The sequence below is a fragment of the Sinohyriopsis cumingii genome, chromosome 7, assembly GCF_028554795.1.
Source record: "Sinohyriopsis cumingii isolate HCF-2022 chromosome 7, ASM2855479v2, whole genome shotgun sequence".
NCBI lineage: Eukaryota > Metazoa > Mollusca > Bivalvia > Unionida > Unionidae > Sinohyriopsis > Sinohyriopsis cumingii.
In genome coordinates this window covers 31,434,560-31,458,743 of record NC_142967.1, presented here as the reverse complement: position 1 = coordinate 31,458,743, position 24,184 = coordinate 31,434,560, and the positions used below count along the sequence as shown (strand labels likewise).

At 34.9% G+C, this 24,184-nt stretch overlaps 1 protein-coding gene across 1 annotated transcript in view; it reads right to left on the bottom strand.

Annotated features, from left to right (window-relative positions):
• Positions 1-7,470: 7,470 nt before the first annotated feature.
• LOC149794972 (uncharacterized) overlaps positions 7,471-24,184 on the bottom strand; it is a 39,744-nt gene continuing 23,030 nt past the window's right edge. Inside the window, exons 5-8 of the mRNA XM_089964631.1 lie at positions 23,605-23,832; positions 21,070-21,291; positions 13,745-13,826; positions 7,471-11,808 (exon numbers count right to left, since the gene is read on the bottom strand). Coding sequence (XP_089820757.1) covers positions 11,660-11,808; positions 13,745-13,826; positions 21,070-21,291; positions 23,605-23,832 — 681 coding nt within the window. The 3' untranslated portion in view covers positions 7,471-11,659. The remainder of the gene's footprint in view (positions 11,809-13,744; positions 13,827-21,069; positions 21,292-23,604; positions 23,833-24,184) is intronic.

Here is a 24,184-nt window from a genome sequence, read left to right as displayed (position 1 = left end):
TTACCGAGAACATCTGCGAATTTTCTTTTGTGTGATTCCATTGAATAATACATTGAATAATACAGTATTTTAATATAACCATGTCTTCATATTGTAAGCGATATCATGCAAAAACACATACCACAAATCCACCTCAACCTCAAACACGTGATGGACAAGCTGAGATTACTGGAACTTGTGCTCTATGTGGAGCAAAGAAGTTTATGTTTATCAGGAAAGCTGTAAGCGGTTTATAAAAGGAACAACGTAGAGTAAATATCCGAGTGAAAAACACGTTCCTGGAAACAATTACTGTGAGCATGGTACATGGATTGATCTACGATTTGCTTCTAATAATCAACCAAAGCTCTTTGAAGCACCTATCAACCGTGTTGATGCAGAGTGTTACCGACATGATCTTGCTAATAAAGCATCTAATGATATCCATGGACATCAATGAGCTGACTTGGATTTTATTCATGACTCGAATGCACTTATTTCAACATTGGGAGAACGAATGGCAATATGGGTCATCAAAGGAAGTATGAAAGCCAAGATTGCACTGGGAAGTGGGCAAAGAGTCTCCAGTGGTCAAAAGTCCATTCATTAAATGTAAATTATATTGATTAAAGCAAACAAACAATCAATTGACAAAAATCCAGATATTATCCAAAATATATTATAGTCCTTGCGGGTACTGGAGAGGTGAAGCCACCATGGAACAGTTACACAATGTAGCCAAGGTCACCTGTGATTGCCTCATTATGGCTAGCCAAACAAGTAATGTGGCAGATTTACTTGCCAGTACCAAGAAAGATTTCAGGTGGTTTGTTTGATGTCCAAACAACCAACTGAAGTTCATCAGGATGATTTGTTATTTCTTCCACATGATCATATCAGTGATTGAAAAGGCCAATTGTGCATGTACAAGTACGGGCTAATCAGTGCCGATGTGGCCAGCAGATACAAAGAAGCGACGCTATTAATATTCAAAGACTATGCATGTGTTGCAGATGTGCTCGAGCATATTTATGTATGCAGGCCACTCACTTGGCCACAATTGCTACAGATTGGATCCCGGAAAAGAAATTGTTAGATCTGTGGCTGTGATGTTTGCCAAACACCACGTGCTAATTACGAGTCTGACATATCGATGTACACTGTGACCACGCTATTAAGGAACGATTTGACCACACTCTTCCAGAACGGTTATTCGGGGCAAACATAGCTGAGCTAGTAAGAATGTGTGGACAAGATTGTAACCTCTTGAGGAACCTTAAGGGTACCGATTGAGGAGGGGATAAGATCAAACTTGTTACGTTATATAGGTCTCTAATTCGATCCAAAATTGATTACAGATGCTAGGCATATTCCTTAACCCTACCAAACCTGTTAACACATTTGGACAAAATACAATACAAGGCACTAACAATCTGCACTGGTACTCAAACTATCACATTTATTGCAGCAGTAGATCAGTTGTCGAGTTTTCAACGGCATTTTTTGTTGTATAAAGACACCCTATCTTGTAAATATTGTGCGTTTTTCTTAGGACTTTAATTTAGTACTAGGTAAACATTGCTTACCTTGTCAAAATTGCTTGTCTTTTTGGTTTATCTTATTTTGTTGGCATTTACTTGCATGCATATAGTATAATTACATACAAAGTGTACATCTTGTTTATTTTTATTGTGACACTGCAAAAATAACATCTTGTTATTTATGAAATGATGGTCTGTCATCATTTCTAGTCAGTATGACCACTAGATAACAATATGATGGTCTGTCATCATTTCTAATCAGTATCATCACTAGATAACAATATGATGGGCTGTCATCATTTCTAGTCAGTACAATCACTAGATACCAAAATGATGGGCTGTCATCATTTCTAGTCAGTATTATCATTAGATACCAAAATGATGGGCTGTCATCATTTCTAGTCAGTATGATCACTAGATACCAAAACGATGGGCTGTCATCATTTCTAGTCAGTATGATCACTAGATACCAATGCTGGCCATGCTAATGATCACATCTTTTCAGAAGGGATTTGAAGATTCCTGCTTTTGCATTAAGTCATTTCTATATTTATTAATAGTTTCTACTTCCTTCAATTTGATCGAAAGAAGAGTTTATCTCTGGAACAAATTTAATCAAACAAGTTTCTTTATTCAATTTGTTTAGTCTCTTCATGATGAATTCAAAGAATAACCAAAACCCTCCTCATATACTGTAGACCAAACATGTTGAATAACAAGACCTAGCATTCCACACTTAGTGTAAGCAAACATGTACAACAAGACCAAGCCTTCCACACTTAATGTAAGCCAAACAAGTTGTATAACAAGACCAAGCCTTCCACACTTAGTGTAAGCCAAACATGTTGTATAACAAGACCAAGCCTTCCACACTTAGTGTAAGCCAAACATGGATAACAAGACCAAGCCTTCCACACTTAGTGTAAGCCAAACATGTTGTATAACAAGACCAAGCCTTCCACACTTAGTGTAAGCCAAACATGTTGTATAACAAGACCAAGCCTTCCACACTTAGTGAAAGCTAAACATGTATAACATTAGACCTAGCCTTCCACACTTAGTGAAAGCCAAACATGTATAACATTAGACCTAGCCTTCCACACTTAGTGAAAGCTAAACATGTATAACATTAGACCTAGCCTTCCACACTTAGTGAAAGCCAAACATGTATAACAAGACCAAGCCTTCCACACTTAGTGTAAGCCAAAAATGTACAACATTAGACCTAGCCTTCCACACTTAGCGTAAGCTAAACATGTATAACAAGACCAAGCCTTTCACACTTAGCGAAAGCCAAACATGTATAACAAGACCAAGCCTTCCACACTTAGTGTAAGCTAAACATGTATAACATTAGAACTAGCCTTCCACACTTAGTGTGAGCCAAAAATGTACAACATTAGACGCTAGCTTCTGCACTTAGTGCAAGCCAAACATGTATAACAAGACCAAGCCTTTCACACTTAGTGCAAGCCAAACATGTATAACATTAGAACTAGCCTTCCACGCTTAGTGTAAGCCGAAAATGTACATTAGACGCTAGCTTCCACACTTAGTGCAAGCCAAACATGTATAACAAGACCAAGCCTTTCACACTTAGTGTAAACCAAACATGTTGTATAACAAGACCAAGCCTTTCACACTTAGTGCAAGCCAAACGTGTATAACATTAGACCAAGCCTTCCACACTTAGTGTAAGCCAAAAATGTACAACATTAGATGCTAGCGTCCACACTTAGTGCAAGCCAAACATGTATAACAAGACCAAGCCTTTCACACTTAGTGCAAGCCAAACGTGTATAACATTAGATCAAGCCTTCCACACTTAGTGTATGCCAAAAATGTACAACATTAGACGCTAGCTTCCACACACAGTGCAAGCCAAACATGTATAACAAGACCAAGCCTTTGACACTTAGTGTAAACCAAACATGTTGTATAACAAGACCAAGCCTTTCACACTTAGTGTAAACCAAACATGTTGTATAACAAGACCAAGCCTTTCACACTTAGTGTAAGCCAAACATGTTGTATAACAAGACCAAGCCTTCCACACTTAATGTAAGCCAAACATGGATAACAAGACCAAGCCTTCCACACTTAGTGTAAGCCAAACATGTTGTATAACAAGACCAAGCCTTCCACACTTAGTGTAAGCCAAACATGTTGTATAACAAGACCAAGCCTTCCACACTTAGTGAAAGCTAAACATGTATAACATTAGACCTAGCCTTCCACACTTAGTGAAAGCCAAACATGTATAACATTAGACCTAGCCTTCCATACTTAGTGAAAGCTAAACATGTATAACATTAGACCTAGCCTTCCACACTTAGTGAAAGCCAAACATGTATAACATTAGACCTAGCCTTCCATACTTAGTGAAAGCTAAACATGTATAACATTAGACCTAGCCTTCCACACTTAGTGTAAGCCAAAAATGTACAACATTAGATGCTAGCTTCCACACTTAGTGCAAGCCAAACATGTATAACAAGACCAAGCCTTTCACACTTAGTGTAAACCAAACATGTTGTATAACAAGACCAAGCCTTTCACACTTAGTGCAAGCCAAACGTGTATAACATTAGACCAAGCCTTCCACACTTAGTGTAAGCCAAAAATGTACAACATTAGACGCTAGCTTCCACACACAGTGCAAGCCAAACATGTATAACAAGACCAAGCCTTTGACACTTAGTGTAAACCAAACATGTTGTATAACAAGACCAAGCCTTTGACACTTAGTGCAAACCAAACATGTTGTATAACAAGACCAAGCCTTTCACACTTAGTGTAAGCCAAACATGTTGTATAACAAGACCAAGCCTTCCACACTTAGTGTAAGCCAAACATGGATAACAAGACCAAGCCTTCCACACTTAGTGTAAGCCAAACATGTTGTATAACAAGACCAAGCCTTCCACACTTAGTGTAAGCCAAACATGTTGTATAACAAGACCAAGCCTTCCACACTTAGTGAAAGCTAAACATGTATAACATTAGACCTAGCCTTCCACACTTAGTGAAAGCCAAACATGTATAACATTAGACCTAGCCTTCCACACTTAGTGAAAGCTAAACATGTATAACATTAGACCTAGCCTTCCACACTTAGTGAAAGCCAAACATGTATAACATTAGACCTAGCCTTCCACACTTAGTGAAAGCTAAACATGTATAACAAGACCAAGCCTTCCACACTTAGTGTAAGCCAAACATGTTGTATAACAAGACCAAGCCTTTCACACTTAGTGTAAGACAAAAATGTTGTATAACAAGACCAAGCCTTTCACACTTAGTGTAAACCAAACATGTTGTATAACAAGACCAAGCCTTTCACACTTAGTGTAAACCAAACATGTTGCATAACAAGACCTAGCCTTCCACACTTAGTGTAAGCCAAAAATGTTGTATAACAAGACCAAGCCTTTCACACTTAGTGTAAACCAAACATGTTGTATAACAAGACCAAGCCTTTCACACTTAGTGTAAACCAAACATGTTGTATAACAAGACCAAGCCTTTGACACTTAGTGTAAACCAAACATGTTGCATAACAAGACCAAGCCTTTCACACTTAGTGTAAACCAAACATGTTGCATAACAAGACCAAGCCTTTCACACTTAGTGTAAGACAAATATGTATAACAAGACCAAGCCTTTCACACTTAGTGTAAACCAAACATGTTGTATAACAAGACCAAGCCTTTCACACTTAGTGTAAACCAAACATGTATAACAACTCCAAGCCTTTCACACTTAGTGGAAACCAAACATGTTGTATAACAAGACCAAGCCTTTCACACCTAGTGTAAACCAAACATGTTGTATAACAAGACCAAGCCTTTCACACTTAGTGTAAGACAAATATGTATAACAAGACCAAGCCTTTCACACTTAGTGTAAACCAAACATGGATAACAAGACCAAGCCTCCCACACTTAGTGTAAGCCAAACATGTTGTATAACAAGACCAAGCCTTCCACACTTAGTGTAAGCCAAACATGTATAACAAGACCAAGCCTTTCACACTTAGTGTAAACCAAACATGATGAACATTTGACCTAGCATTTAAAGCTTCCACACTTAGTGTATGCCAAACATGTTGTATAGATCCATGTTTACAGAGGGAGACAAGCTGCTAGAAATAGCATATTGAGGATTTTAAGGTGGGAGGGTCCAGTTTCGTAAATTGGCCCCTGGCAAATTTCCTAACTTAAAGCTCTGGTATGACTTTTTCATCTATTATTGTTTACTAGTTAAATATATGGCTATATTTGTGAACTAGGCATTTCAGGCTTGTGTTGTTCTTGAAATTGATGTCAGGCACATACACCTTCCATAGTTAGTTTGCGGTATGTTGATAGATGTTGATAGTGAAGTACCAATAGTAGGCTAGGAAGAAGAGCTAACCTCCCATAGCAGTAAAAACATGGGTTTAGGGCAAGCAGAGTATCTCAAAAACGGTTTGGATGACAACTATTTTCATTTGCATGAGCCTGTTTATTACACACTGTTTTGCAGAATTGTCATCCAGGAAATGTGTTGTGTTTGCACTGGGAGGCATCACATGGTGTCAAAAATGACCTTCAGACATGAAAATTACAGGTAGAAATTTGGGACTGGAGTGAATAAACTTCTTCTGCTTTGAACTGCCATTTACTTCTTCGGTCCAGTGGATAATATACTTTTGCTTTGTTTTAATATAGGTATCCAAAAATATGGACCTTTTTGACCTCACTTGTGTATTTGAATTTTTTATGATTTTATATACTAGGTCACTGATTGTGGCATTAAATTTGTACATAAAAACTGGACCCTGCCCCCAAATTGTACAGTTCAGGTTTCAACATTAGTTAATGCAAATTACTGATGCAAGTCACAACATAACTACTGTGCTAAGCTGGTACATTGGGGAGGAGGTGGAATGATGTAAATTAATTTAGCTCAGTTGTATATTGCAGCCATATCTCCCCAATAATATTAAATGGCTGACTGTCAACATTAGGCAAATGTTCCTGTGCTTTAGTCAGACCCCTCCGCAATGGCTTCTACACCACATGACTTGTCAACAGGCTTCTGGCTAGCTCTTTTTGGGACTATGGTCAAAATAGTTATCACATACATATATGGTATGTATTAGGGACAAGAATATGTGAACCACATCATATATCTCCATAAATAATCATAACAATAAAATGATGCTGTACATAATATTACTGTTAAACATCGCCTCAGAGTTACACTACGCTTACCAGACCAGTCTGGGTTAGGCTGCTGTTTTGTGAATGGCCAAGACTCTAACTCCAATTGCCCCAGCATGAAAAAAAACAGATGATCTGCAGATGAACACCCCATTTCATGGATGCTATGATAAGGGTTCTGCAATTTTATGTTCATGTGGATGTAAACCAAGTTTGCTTTCCCTCTTGCTCAGAGCTTCCCATCTGCTCCATAATCTAAATCACCTGGAAGTTCCATAATCTAAATCACCTGGAAGTTCCATAATCTAAATCACCTGGAAGTTGTTTAATTTGAACATAAGAATGATAAAGGTGAGAATCTTTGTAACAATAATTGCCTGTTCTCAATTTCCAGTAGCTAGGTGTGGAATGTTAATTAATTTTAATATTTGAAGAACCAGAATATAGACATGGATGAAGTGAGATTCATCTCATGTAGGTAGGACTGAGAATGTGAATGGTCATGAAGTTTGAGTTACAATAGATGTATACCTGACACTAAAACACAAACAAAAAAAAATAACTCGATTACATTTTATCACAGGTTTTCCAAATTTCTCTGAATGTGTATAATTTTTGATCTCATATTATCATTCCAGTGTCGCAAATTTTCAAAAAATTAAACACAACCCTTTTCTGTATATATCCATGATTCTTTTTATACAATGTACAGAAATTTTACATAGTATGACTTGAAAAAAGAACAAAACATAAAAAGCACAGACATTATAAACTACCAGAATGTTTAAATGGCTATTGCCCATTTCACACATCATCTCCAATTATATAAGATGCATGCAATTAAATTCACAATTGGCTGAAATCAATCCTTTGAAATTATTCTTACATTCGGAAAGATGAACTTCACAGTTAAAAAGTTTCTGATGAGCTACTGATGAGTGACCTTTCTGAAGAAAAAATAAACCACAGGGAAAACTAAATTGATCCACCCTGTAACATCAACAGTTACATTAATAGCTGTTGGATGAAGATTTTGTAACTGCAAGTAAAGGTTTAATGGAATTTGTCAAATACAATGACAATATTGAATCTTTTTTGTTAATATATAAACTCTACAACATAATGCATTAGATTATCATGCACATTATTACAGGATAATAATGAATGTCACAAAGCTTTTTCTTTCAAGGACGGTACACATTCATCATAAAAATACTTCTCAATTTAATCTCTTATAATTTTAGCACAAAAATAGCATTTATTCTATGAGAAGTGGAGATACTGTATACATGAATTACTGTGTTGATGTATCTGAAGACCAATTTATTATAAGTGATCAATTCAAATCTTGGACCAGTGTGTGTGTGTGTACACACACAAACACACACATACTTTAACTAGTCTACAATTATAGCTTAAGCTAAGTGATCATAAAGTAAACTGCACAATATGCAATGAACATGACAATGTAGTCAACCCAAGTGCTGAATTACAGGACTCTCATATTCTTCTTTTCAAATTTAAAAAGCACTAATGATTTATCCATTTTCTGATCCAACATGTTTCATAGTTAAAAAACGGTCCCTCTCCTCAAATTTTTCAATCAAAAAATATCTGTAAGTCACATCAACAGACACTTGTTTCTATCAGTAAAAAGTGAGAAACTTAAATGATAACACCTTCCTCTGCTCTCAATCAACACAATTTAGGTAACAAGCTCTCACAGTTCAAAATCTGACCCCTTGATGACTGTAGTAACTCTCTTAATATAATATCAGTGCATTTAGTCACTTATAATTTACACTGCCATAAAGAAGACATTCCAGATCTTGCCCATATATGATTTAAGTACCTTATTGTTTTTTTAATGGCACCATTTATTTGAAGTTTCTCCAGTGCCTCATATCTTGTGTACCTTAACACTCTTTGGAGGACAACATTTCCTGCCTACTTTGGAGTCAATGTACCTAGATTGTGATTGCTTCAGTGATACCTCTTATGCAAATGAATTAACGGTCATGACCTTTATGTATAAGTGTAAAAAACAATAAATGATCAGACTTCTTGAAAAACTGTACATAATTTTATTTTCTAAAAATACTCCTGAGAGAAAATAAACTTTATTTTAATTTTAATTGTTTTTATTTTTGGTAACTCATTTTTGATGCAGTACACATAATACTTCAATAATTGCATTCTCTATGAAGTAAACTGGAACTTAAGTACCTTACTGTCATTTTAATTGCCACTTTTATTTAAGCCAAGGTACTTAAATCGTAAACAAGTGAAAGGTCTGAGATATAATTTGTGAGTGACTAAATGTACAGACAGAAGACGGCATTACAGCACAGAGGGGTTAGGCTTTGAATCAAGATGACTGTCACCTACTGTTAATTGAGAGTACAGAAAGGGCTTATCATTAGTAGACCCCTTTCTACTGACAGAAACAAGTGCCTGTGGTCTCATTAATAAAACCTGTTTCACTTAACATCTGATAGCATTGTTTTAAAAGAAGTGACTGGTCCATTAAGCAAATCTATTCATCAATATAATGAATCTGTTAAGATACATGTTCAAAATGAAGAAAACCATATGTTTTCTTGGAAATGTGTCACACAGCTGTACATGTAGGTCTACAAAAGACAATCTCATGCTGTTCTAACACAGAAGTCCTCTTTTTTAGAATATTCTCAAATGTATTTGATCTTTGGGACTAAAGAGATGACAATAAAACTATAAGCACAGCTTTTTACTGCTTTATTTTTATTTTCTTTGTAATCTATCAAAATAGCATAATCCCTGTACAGGTGAGCATAAAATGTAATCAGGTGAAAAAAGCCTAATGATTATTCCAAAAGCATATTGGCTAGCAATATGACAACTTAATTTGATAAATATTGCTCCATTAGCATGTCAACCAGTATTGAACTCAATGCAAAAAAAATTACCATTGCTACACTACTGACCAGTTGAGCAGGTTGAATAAACAATGGATCTTGAAGTCAGTGTTGCCAGAATGTAAGCTAATCCAGAGACACCTAGATGCTTCTTCAAATCAAATACAATTAGATTCGAATGAACAATTTTAATTATCCTCACAAGCTTAAATGTCCACTTCCAGGCATGTGAATGTCACCTTGAAAATTGGGTAAATGTTACCAAAACCTAATCAAGTCATGGGAATATTGTAAGGCAGCTGCATTGAAAATAAAGTCTGGTTTGGTACTGTAATACCAGATACATCTTGCTCACAAGGTTATGTTGCTTTCTATGAATATACAGTGGTCATGTGACCTTATAAATTGGATCAAGGTCACCATGTGTAACTAGATCACAGAACCCAGTCAATCATCACCACATCCAATTAGTTCTGGTGTAGTCCAATTTTTGTGAGATATGTTTCCCACAAACAAAGATTGCAAAGATAACGACACATATATGGACAACATAAAATCTAGTTGACAATAATAATTATAATAATAATATCCTTTTCTATCCAAGGTGACACAATTAGTTAGTAGCTAGTTTACAATATGGCAGTGCAATTAAAACAAACACACAACAAAACTATATGCATAATTAGCAAAGTCTACAATGTTAACATCTATTGCATAGAGGAATACAAATATAACAGAAGTTAATACAAATAACAAGATTAACATACTGTTATCACACAGATCATCATAGCTTCCATTTACAAATGACTTTGGTCATAAAATCAGGATTGCAAATTAAAATATCTACTGTGGCATAGTTTTTTAAATCTGAAACTTTGTGTATTTGTTTCAAATGATGTAATAAATTTATCTAGAAAACTGTACTGGTGTAAGGAAAAGATTTCTTACAATACTCCATCTGAACTTTTGGTACATATAAATCATTGTGTACACTTGACCATGTACTCCATGTGATAATGTTTCTTACAAATTTAAAAACACAATCTGATCTAATGAGTATACTATGTTTGTTTACCAATCTCACAACTGCTCAGTCCCATATCATAAATGGACCCCTCCACAACTCCAGAACCAACATGGCAAACCATACGCACACAGATGACTCTTCCACAGCATACACACAAAAAGAGCAGAGCCACTCTCTATGTCAACACAGATGGTGAAACCACTTCTGCACAAAATGAACATGGCAATTCCAGCTACACTTTGATATGCTCACATGAAAACCCAGCAAACCACATATGTAGAAGCCATTTGCAATGACAAGCTGGATAAAATATAAATTCATCTTACAACATTCTTTCTATTATATTTTAACTTTGGTTGACTTTAAAATTCTGAGCAGGCATGCCTTGATTACCGTTCATGCCTTGAGTACCCATCAGCTCTGTCTGTCATTATTGGCTTCGATTTCCCATCATTATCTCTTGCACATTCCCAATGCATGCTGTTCATGCCTTGTCTGATTTATTGATAACTTGGCTGTGAGGAATTATTTGTTAAAAAAACTATCAAAAACTGATATATCCAAAGGTTTATTGGGCTGAGATTTTTGTGTACTTGTCAAACTCAGGCTGACAGATGATTCGTTGATCTCTGGCAGACAAATAATGCACCCTGGAAGTCCAATCTTCCACCCGATAAAGAAACTTTTGACCCATTGTGGATCCTTTTGGAAGACGTGCTCACTAGACCAGAAATAAAACATTGGGGTCACTGATGGAGAAGGAGTCTTAGTGACTGTTCTTGATGGCTGAAGATCTTAATTCATTGATGATACGAGGTTTATAATGTAAGTGTTAGATGTGGTCTTACTGTAAGACGTGCAGCAGTTGTTGAACTCTCAGCTATAAAGGGGTGGAAGACATGAGTTGTATAGAGTACATAGGTCAACATTTTACAAAACTTAGTATTCAGAGAACAAACCTACCTATCTAGCAGGTTAATATTATTTCTCTGGGAAAATTACTTCTATTTAAATAAAGAATTCTTTGTTCACAAAGCCCTCCAGTTCTCTGACTGCTGCCTGAATACTGTAATCTGAATCTGCAGTGATGTTAAAGACCAAGCTGCTTTGTTTGCTTCCACTTCTGAACTTCATTTCTTCTACTGGAGTTCTACTCACTGAAAGCAAACAGAAAAAAGATTTTGCTTAAAAAAATTGTCCTGGGGTACATTGTAAGTTCTTTTCATAATACGCACTTAGAGTTCTTTTTTCAACTGTCAGCTTTGTCTGACGCCAGACTGGCTGTATTTTAGGTTCAACTTGCGCAGTTTGGAAAATGTCATTCGTATGAGGTGTGAAAATTTTGTACGGCAGACCGTCACTAAATATACGCAATATACACATGTCTCGTAAGTCTTACCAGGCTTTCTAGGGTGTCACCTTTCCATTAATCACAAATGTCACAATTGCTGCAATATATTGTCGGCATGTTTTTGACATGCGTGCAAACGACGGGACACCAAAAATTAAGTGTAGTTAGAAGAACTTAAAATTTTATCCCATTTTGTCCCGTACCATTTTGTCTGCAACATTTTATCCATACCATTTTGTCTATACCATTTAATCTAAATACTATTTTGTCCCATACCATTTTGTCTGCATCACTGTATCCATACCAATTTGTCCAATACCATTATGTCCACTTAACATTTTGTCCATACCATTTTGTCTGGCCACCCTATTATGTACCAAGCAAAGCTAATGTAAACAGAATGCAACTGAATACAGTGAAATCTTGTGAAATATGCTTGATTAAAACATACATTTGGCTATAACATGTTCAATGATATTGCAAGTCCTAAATTTTGTGCAACATATGCAACAATTGTTTTGATTTTTTTTTAATTAGTATGTTTTACTATGATAACCAAAGTCTGATTTAATACTCTGGTCAGATGTGTTGTATTTTTGAAGTGTTGAAGAAGGAAACTACCTAAGCACTTTTTCTTTCTTTAAATGAATACAAATGTCAACATTTACATTTGTAAATGTTCACGTTAATAATTGTCATTAGTTAAGTTTTGTTCCTAGCTTGTTATTTTAGAAAGACAACAGTTCTTAAAAATACTGACAACTGTTAATTTATATTGTACTGAACCATCCACAATAAAGCTAAACATAACAACAATTCACAATGAAAGCTAAACATAACAACAATTCACAATGAAAGATGCATTATTACAACCAATCATCACAAGATTATAACTGACCAGCAGCTAAAAATAATACATTCTTTTATAAAATAATAAACTCTTTCCCTAAATAAGTAACATCTGATATTTTATGTAGGTGTTTAGACTTCATAAATTTGGGAGTGGCTACCAACATGAATCAAGTATTTAAAGAACAATGGAATCTGGGAGAAAATTTTCAAAATTTATAAAGACACCGTGTAGTGACCTTGACATATATACATGTCCATATTGAAACTTAAATGTGCTTTATCTTTGCTTACATTATCTGTAGACTAAGTATATACTAAACAAAAAGTAAACGACTCTTCTGTAAATAGTGAGAGCATAATGACTGGACAACAGGCATATCTGAAAATGATGACCATGTGTGCCAAGTTGCAAAGCAATTCAATAAAAACTGTAGTCATATTAACAAAATTCTGCAAGATTGCATTCTACCGCAACTAGAAGTGGGCACTAACTCTTTAAAAAATCACGGTTGCACAAAAATTGGTCAATGTTGTAGGTGCATCTTTAGGTGATAATTTCAGTGCAATCCATAAAAACTTAAGACATCTTGCTTTTCCAAGATTCTGTCTTACGCTGCATGAAAAGCAAAAAAAGGGACAATAGTCATCTGTTTATTTGGCTTCACACACAACATTTTCTTCAATTAACTGATTTGTCTTGATGTACAGTACAATAATTTACCTAACACAAAAGCACTCTATGGACTCTGAGCATCACTTTATAGCAGGGCATTTAAAAAAATGCATTCATCAAAACAGAGAATATGATTTTATTTATGAAATATGCATGAAGTTCCATTATATTATATATATTTCTCTTAAGAAAACAAAACTTTCATGTGAATAATTACCAGTTGATATGTTGGAAGAGGATGAGGCAATTCGAGTACTGGCAGAAGGCACTGTTGTTCCACCAAGCACTTTGGTAAAAGCCTGAAATATACATGAACAATATGGAAAATGTTCACATGGCTTCTATCTTTATGGCATATAGTCATGTAATGCCATGTAACAGTGTCATGGAATTAAGTGCATGAAAATACCCTTTTACAAATTAACATAACTGTTCAATGGTTTTGTTGCTATGTACACTGTTACCCATGTGTTAGTTTTAGCAATGGTGACTTTGAAATACCCCCTTTTGTTAATTCACTGTAGCATGATTTGTGTACTGGCAATGGGGGTCTAATTACTCCTAGTACTCTGGCCATGGATTTGGCTGATAGTACTTATAGTGCTTTTTTTTCTCTACATTATCACAATGCATAGACGTATTGTCATGAACCTGTCCATTTTATGGAACCAATCTTCAGCTCAGTACAGGTAATGTGAAAATGCTAAACTTTCATTCTTTCTTGCTATTCATCACAGGTGAGGAAATTGTTTATATGTTTAAGATTTTCAATTTTATACTAAATTTTCTAGAATGCAAGACCTATGTCACATAAAGCCATGCTATCAGAAAGAAGATATTCTGTTTCAGGTTAAACATTTTATAAATGAAGTTGAACTGAATTATATATTGCCCACATTAAATGATGAGAAATGTTCAGATTTGTATAATCTAGTGTGATTATTCTTGTTGTCAAGTATGAACATTGTTATTATAATATTTTATTACAATACTAATTTTGCATCACATTCTTATAAAGAAGAACTGTGTAATAAAATCAGTTTGTGTATATGCATGCACAATATATATCATTGTATTTGCACTTGAAACATGTCTCATATATTACATGGCCCAGTTATTGCATTTTCAGTCATTATGAGGCGTCCAGTTCCTTGGGGCTGTTTCATCTCTACATTGGAGCTAAAGGTGACATTGGTTCAAAGAACAATAATGGTTAATTTGGTGTGAGGGACCAAAAATTCTGGGTGAACAGGTCTGTGAAGTAGAGAGGTTCCCAAGGGATTCTTCAACAGGTTGAGAGGAGTGGACTACCTAAGATTATTCCTCAACCATTTATAAAGAACAGTTGATATGGAGCATTCACCATCATCATCAGAATGCCATGAGATAATAACATCATATACTGTAGAGGGAATATATATATATATATATATATATATATATATATATATATATATATATATATATATATATATATATATTGGGGAAGGTTAACCTAAAATTCACTATCTTTATATGTGTAACAATCTACTTGTTGATGAACAATACATTGATTATATTTGTTGATAACCACTCCAGTGGCCAAGTGGTTAGAGTGTCCACCTCTGATGCGGGAGGTCACGGGTTTGTACCCCAGCTGAGTCATACCAGAGACTTATACAAATGATACTAACAGCTGCCTTGCTATACACTCAGCATTAAGAGGTTAGTGTTAGGACTGGTCGGCCTGGTGTCAGGATAATGTGACTTGGTGGGACATGATGCTAAATGTCAGCAGAATGATGCCCAGTGCTAGACATTACTATACATTGTCACACTGCAGACATCATAGCAATATGACTGAAAATTATTTAAAGCTACTTCAAAAATTCAAATCACACACACACACACACTTCCATTTAGAAGTAGCTACATACTGATATGGTGTTTTAGTTAAAAATCCATTTTTTTTATGACCATCCATTCAGGTCAAGTAATGTCAACAGTCCCTGCCAATTAGATATATGAGGGGCCCAAAGTTTATTTAGGACAAAGGAGACTATGTATTAAATCTTTGAGCGAAAGTCCCATGTCAATATGACCATCTGGAGCAGTAGCAATAGCATGAGTATTTCATAATGGTCATATTGGACATCATATTGGTGCCATTTTCATTTACAACCAACAAGACATCATAAGAAGTCAGTTTAGTGAAAACCATTTGTCAATGCCAATATATATTCAAGATCAGACTGATAAAAAGATTTTCAAGTTTGCTGAACGGCATGTTCAACAGATACCATTTTCATCTTGGAACAATAGACTAAGGCAAATTCTTGAGCATTCACAAGCCAGAGAGATATTTATAATTAGTAACTCTGTAATATAAGGATAAACTCTGGTCATTATGGAGCCCATATGTGACCTTCTTGGCATAAAGCTTCTCATGAGCTCATTAGGGTGGTTACAAGCTGTGTCAGATACAAGATTACCTCATACACATGCCCATAATTAAACTCCTGCAAGACCTTGATGATACAAGACTATTTAACAAGTTTTATCACAAGCTGATCAAAAGTAGTCACCTGAGTGATGATAAGCTTAGCCAGAAAGATTAATGGATATCACTCAACATAAATACCCTTAAAAGAGCTTAATGATATAAGTCTTTTTACCAAGTTTAATTTAAAAAAAACACAATTAGAAAAGTATAGTCTCTACGGGGATAAAAAGCTCAACCAATCATATGTATGATCTCTATGAAAACATTTATCAGTCTCAGTCACAACAAAATATTTCCTTGAAAAAACTCTACTGGTTCAAAAGGAATCCATGATAAGATGATTTGCTCTATCCTGATGTTCATCACAACTGCAAAGTTCCAAAACCATGCCTGTTATTCTGCAAAGTTCCAAAACCATGTCTGTTATTCTTGACAAAATCCAAAGTACAAATTTGCTAACCAATATATTTTCTTGCATGTCTGAGTTACAAAATATCTGTAAGTGCAGCACCAAGTTCTCTATTTTGGCCCTTGACCGTTAACCTAATTTATCATGAAAATCATTAAATTTAATTCTCTCAAACTAGAATCAGATTATTCACACATGCTAAGTTTGATTAAATCTATAATAACTGTTATTTGGTTAGAAACAAAGTTACTGAATTATCGTAGCTCAAGGTATACTTCAGATATATTTACAAACTGAGTTTGATATAAATCCATTCATATTTAATGTTTGGTATTATCCTCACAAGCCAGCAAAAATGAAACAGGTTTGGATTCATTTGTTGTTTTTGTTGTTCAGCAAGAGAGGTATTGTTTTTTCTATTGCTGATACAATATCACAGTAGTTTAGAAAGAATAATCCAATGCAAGCATTCAAACCTGAGCACCTTTTTAGTCACGACTCCAGCATGCTAACCATTGAAGACACTGCATCTCCTGCCTCCATTAGTCGCCGCTTGTGACATACAGGAGGACACAACATGCCTATTCTACATCCCAGAGTCTGTGAGGGGTGGAGCTGAATAAATGTCAGCTAGAGTGCTGACTATCAACTTGTTCATTGAAATGGAACTAAATACAATGTCTGGTTAAACTTCATTTGTTGTTTTACAAAAGATACAAGCAATAACCTCTGACTTGACCCTAAGGTCAACAAGGTCTGGTCTGACAAAAGTGTAGAGATTTGTGAAAACCCTATGTCACTACTACTATTCATTCATGAGGTGTAGTGATAACAAGAAATTTGAGATGGCCACTATGGTGCCATATTGGAAGTTAGATAAGCACCATTTTCATTTAGAACCTGCAAGAAGATAATGCTATTGTGATTTATTAAATTCCTATGCTAATACAATCTTCTGTTCAGAAGAAGTATCCATACATGTTTTGTTAAGGATGAATGTCAAGACAGCCATTTTGGAGGTTAGATCAGCATCATTTTAATATTGGAACTACACAATGCAAAATAGACATTTTGTGTTACTGTAAAGGTTGGTATGACCATCCATTTAAAAGAAGCTGCTGTTACAAAATGTTTTAAATCTGGCTTCATTTAAATTTAATACCAACTATATTATAGCAATAAATGTTTAGTGAAAACACCAATGTCTTTGAGTCTATCCCTTCAAGACAAGGCATCATACAACTTTTTTAAATGGCCACTACTGATCAGCCTCATTTATATTTCAGAAAATTGATATAAGCTAACTCTTCATAAAAAGATGTTTATATGATGATCTGTTCAGTTCACGAAGTAGCTATAACAAGATTTTCAAAAGGGCCACCATAGTGGTCATATAAGATGTCTGATTACCTCTGTTTTTCTTTACAATCAGTGACATGTCATAAGAAGTCTTTTAGTGACAACCAAGTGCTGCTTTGACAATTAATTCTGGAAATGCAATAATAAGATTTTCCAGATGGATGTAAAGGCCATACAGTTTTATTTGGGGGCTTATAAGCAAAATTTTCATTTATGACAGCTAAATATCATAATAACGGTAAGTCTTTTCATAAAAATCTTGTCAATCTGGCCACAAAGGTGGATATCAGAGAAGTACAATTTTTATTTAGGACCAGTCTATATATCATAAAAAGTCTTTTAAGATCATCTAGTCAAGAGGAATATCAAAACTAGCCTGTTTCAGACTGCCACCATGGTGGCCAGTTTGCTATTAGACTGGTGCATTTTCATTTATGACTAACTATCACAAAAGTGTGTGTAATACAATACCCTTGGACAATGTCTGAACAAATATACCAATATTTCATTGTTACACAGAGGTGTATAGTTGCAGCCTTAGCTATTTCAAAATACTGAGTTTGATTCACTCACAATTGCATGTACCAAGTGCCAGTGATGAGAAATCCCAATTACCTTGAGTTCTCTGGCCATGGAATTGACAACAACCAGGTTACTTAAGCACAAACTCTATATTGACCAAACACAGATGAGTTTTGTCTGGAAGCTGTTCACTTTATGGAATCAATCTTGAGCTGTATTGTAGTTTCAAGAGGGGGGGGTCATCCAACTTTGGGGTTTTTGCAACCTGGATGTTGCGATTGATGGTGATGTTTCTATTCAATGCCATCACATTGTGAAAATGTAATGCAATGTCACATTATTTGTGAAAATCAATCATACACCAATCATAGTCATTGACCAATCATATCTTATATTTGCTTATAAATTTCATTTTTGTAGATCCACATGTCAACCTTATTTGTTTATAATTCCATATATTAATCATATTGGCAATATATGTTAATTATATCCACTGATTTATCGGATCGTTTGTCTTTATTTTTTTATCAATTTCATTTAGGTATAATATCATTCATATACCCATAACAGAACTTTGTGTGCTAACTTTGTTTCAGCTATTGTTTGGACTTTATGCACACAAGCAATGTAATAATAATGACCTTATTTAAAGAGAGTAACACAATTAGCTTAAGAACTAATCTACCTTGAGGCCCTCATATAAAGGAATTTATTTATTTTAGCTGCATCTCTGAAGCCACTGGATATATTGGGTTTGGATGAAGGAAATAGAGTGGGCATTTGGAATCTCAACTGGAATACTATTCCAGAGCAGAGTTCCAGAGTAATGGAAACTTTTTTAGATAACTCCTTATTTGGCTTGGGAATTTTATACTGTTTGGTAGACATGTATCGCAGGTGGGGAGTATTACCAGGTGGCCTATACTGGAACAGTGATTGTAAATATTCAGGAGCACTATTATGGGATATCCTGTACATTAATTTGTCTTTCCTCAAACAGATTCAGTCTTTAATCGGTAATATTTTTAACTTGTCAGCTAAATTTTCCTTGCTTTCTTTCTGGATTGATATTAGCCCCAATGCTCTTTTTTGAAGATGTGTCAGCTTTGCTATGTTTTTTTCATTTGAAGTATCCCATACTGCATTAGAGTAGTCTAAATAGGGTTCTATGTAACTGTTATAAAATAGTTTATTGTGCCTTTCAGGAAGAAAATGTCTTATCCTACTGAGAAGCTATAAACTTGAATTGACTTTTTTACTGATATGTTTGATATGTTCAGTCCATGATAGGTTATTATCTACCAGAACACCAAGTAGTCTATCATGACAGACCAATTGCAAATTTTTATCCTTCCATGTCAGACATAGTTCATCACTATCAAGATTTGTCCTTCTTTGCTGTGTTGAGATAAGTAATATTTTAGTTTTACCAGTATTTACCACCATGCCATTGCATGTGTACCAGTTGTCCAGTTTGTTTAGGGCATTCTGTAAAACAATTTTCACCAGAAGAATCGGCCGCCCTTCACTCCATTTCAAGGATGTGTGCAAGAGGGACATGAAGGCATGCAACATTTCACCCGATGGCTGGGAAGTGCTGGCCTAGGACCAAAGCACCTGGAGACTGACGTTAAGCAAGGGCATAGCAGTCGCTGATGCGAGGAGAGGACAGTTGGCGGCAGAGAAACATGCGAGAAAGAAGAGCGGCAGCAACCCCAGTAACTCAGACTTCCCAGTATATCTGCACCAACTGCAATAGGGACTGACTCGCACATAGGCCTGCACAGCCACAGCAGATGATGAAAACACCCCAGAGACAGATGACACTCCAAGGGCACTATTTGCATGGTCTCTTGAGACTGAGCCGCCAATAATGATGTTGATTATTGCATCAATTATAATCTAATACCAGTAACTAAAGTGGGATGATTAAGATTACAACACAGCTGACATACTGTAAAAGATATTGACAATAAACATGAAAATATTAAGTGGTCTTCAGAAATTATGTACGATTCAATTAAAATATAAAACAACTGTTAACCTGCAAATCTTAAAATAGTTCACAGTCATACAAAGGAATACATGTACGCAACACATTAACATATGCTGTAATAACTTAAAAATGACATTTTTTTAAAGCGAAAATTTTCATAAAAATTTAATTTGTCTAGAATACCTTTCACAACATCCCATTTAGACACCATGTTTCAAACATCTGATACAAGGATCACATCATTATATTTGTAACATTCATAATTAATTTGTGATGAATACAAATGTTTGCAAACAAATTAACAATTTTGTTTGGAATTATTTTGACATGAAAATGAAACAAGATGTTAATATCATTAAATCCATGGGAATCTCTGTAAATTCCTTACTGACAGAAACTAGCGAAATACCTGTACAGTGAAAAAGTACCGAGGTGTGTACCACCGGAAAAAATAATGCATTAAACTGGTATACTGCTCACCTCTAGTTTCCAGAAAATTTTGTATACTATTTAAAATAATTGCATATTTTTAAAATATGGTGTCTGTAAAATTAGTGTCAGATTATTTAGGTTAAATCTGGTATCTGCAGAATTATCAGTTCAAATTACATCAAAATTAATTATTAAAACATGTTGGGCGTAATAATATCATATAGACAGCCAGAAGGCAAAGAGACATATTGACTAGCAAAGAGACTATGGACTAATTTGTGTGACAAAACAAGAATTATACTATGATCAGTGCAACATAATACAGTGAGTCAAATGACAAACCTTAATAACGTCTGTGTCTGAAGGATAAACCACCAAGGTAATGTCTCTCAGACTTGTGTAATGTTTTGACTTCCCAAAAGTCTGAATACATTCGACCATCAGCTTTGCAACTTCATCAGCAGGAAATCCAAGTTTACCAGTCCCAAGGGCTGGAAAGGCTATGGACTGGAAAACACTCTCATCTGCTTTCACAAGGCAAGTAAAAATCAAACTCTTCATTAGCTGAAACCAAATAAAAAAATTGCAACATCAAAGTTATAATAAAATTGGGTCACTCTTTTCTGCATAACATACCAGAGGCTAACAGGTTAACCAGTGGCTGGTAAAGAGATGTATCCCAGGTCAAGTCAGTTTTGGACAACTGCTGGACATGAGTTTTAATGGTCAAGGACTTTAACGTTAAAAATCATTGAAATATTTTTGCTGAGATGGAAGAATATGTCTGTAGAATTATTTTATATTGATGAAATGTACAAAAAGCTGAAAGTTTCATGCAGATACCGTTCATTGGAGATATTACACCTCAAACTTTGCACTGCTACATGAAAGACTTATGAATTTAAGGTCAGATTGCAGTGATATACATCAAAGCTTACCTGATGCAATTAAACCTTCTATGACTAAAATGCGCAGGATTAAAATAAAAATCTAAAGTCTGGGGGATTCCCATTACAATGGATTTCAAAATTTCTTGAAATAGTGAGATGTGGCCACTTGTGGCACTTTACAGTGCATGTACATGTATACCTAAATGAAAATTGATGCCTGCTTTAATATTTATGATATATAATATGCATTGATTATCAAAATTTATACCCTATGCATGTTTTAATTAGAAAGAGTAACAGAGGCACAAAGGGCCCTGCACTGTAACAACATGCAAAATGGGCCATAACTCTATCTGAAATAAAGTGGAAGAGGAAATTATCTTACAGAGCACAACTGAAGTTAATGATATACATGTAATGAGCAGAAGAAATTAATTATTTCCTATAAGGGCTACCTACAATCTTGGAGACATTGTCTACACCAAACTGCATAAGGATATGTTGAAATGTATCGAAGTTTACTAGTTAACTTGCCATTTCCATTAGTAACAATATGAAATTAATTAACAAAACTCGTAACACTGTTATAAATGAAATATAAATGACGAAATCTGTAAAGCATGTCTGTTAGACCAGGTTAACATTAAACTGCATCAAACCGAATGCCTGTGGAATTATTCCTGGGCTATGTATGATGGTTCAAAGAGAGAAACAAGGTTTCAAAGACATTCTTTCATGAATCAATATCTTACAAGAAGCCAAAGTGACCCCAATATCATAAACCTGTTGACACTAGTCTCATGAATATTTTCTTCCATACACAAATATAATTAAAATCAGTTTTTGGTCTATCACGTAACTTTTCATTATTTATTGTTCTTTTGTTTATTATAATCTTTAGCCAACACTTGCCAGAAGCCAGGCTTGTATAACAAAGAGCAAAAAGAAAGCACAGAAAGCACAAGGTTTTTGAGTGCATAACATAAAATACTGAAAGGAATTAAAACAATAACAAATAAATATGAGTAATGAATGGAAATTTTACAGAATGTTTATTATTTTTTTATCACAATAGTTTAAGTGGATACATATTTTCCCTTATTGATGGAGGTTGTGGTTCACTGCTCTATTTCTGAGCATTGATCCGATTTTCCTTTTGTATGAAGAATTTGTTGGAAACAACAAAGGTAGGTTTAATATATATATATAAATTCATATAAAAGCATCATGAATACTTCAATTAAGATCATGATACACAATCTGATAACAACACCCACATACCTAATTCCAGTTATATTTACAGAATGGGGGGGGGGGGCAGGGAGGGATTAAGACCATTATAACTGATATTGTACATACATTAACACATGCCAAGGAGAGTACTAATATTATGTTGTTACAGTCAAACTATAACATCATCCAATTTAATAACAGCAGCAAAAACAAATTTGTTAAAATATCAATATTTTTTATTTCAGCAGTGAAAAATTGCAAATGTTGAGGGACAATGCATGACAATGATGGGCAACCATAATGCTGGAGGAATGGCCATACAATAATTGCAGCTCTGACTTGGCCTTACAGATTAGTGACCAAAAAATTGAGGTGACTTCTACCATAACAAAATCTTGAGAACATTATCACATATTAATAAGTGTAAAAAGTACTACCATCTGCCATTTTCTAGTCAAATATCATGTATACAATCTAACTTGGGAAAAATAGTTAAAATATACTGATGTGGTAAGAATACAAGAAAAAGAGAGGAAAAGAATGAAATAAAATGTCCAATTAATATTTTTAAGACCAAAAAAGATTGCTTCATAAAAGGTACCTCAATGTGTAGACATCTCTCTGCTGACAAGACTTTTTGTGTGACCCTTTCATGGAAACAGATTTTAAAGACATATTTGTATTACTTCATACCTACTCATAATGAAATATCTTGATGTAGCTGTATATTTTTGCTGCAATTTCAAATATTTACCTCCGTGCCTTTGCCAAAATTATATCCACCTAAGCAGCCATGATAGACTTTTCTACACATAAGCATGCCTCCACTTGTGACAACAACATTTCCAGGATCAATTCCAACGGGATACTTTTGTAGACATTCTCTCTGGATTCCATCACCACCATATTCCAGGATTGTCTTTGAAATTGCACCTGTTTTGAGGTCCAGATTCTGACTGCATGAATTAACAATTACATCCACCTAGATGTATAAAAGAAATATATGTATCTTTTTTATCTTCCAATATTCCCAACAATCTATTCATCCATTCTATGTATGTAGGTAGGTAGGTAGGTAGGTATTTTTAAACATAATATTCTGAATTCATCATTTTCCATTGGGTACCATTCTTACTGGATTCTGTGCTTTTTACAAACCTTCAACTTAAAGATCCAGCCAACAATTATCTATCTGTAGAAATTATAGATCACCTCTAAAATCCTTTTATGCATTTATCTTTTTCTGATATGCCTTATTGTCTGATACCTTCACTTTCTTGGCACTATATAGCCAATGTTGTACCAATGTATAACCCCATACAGTCTGACACACT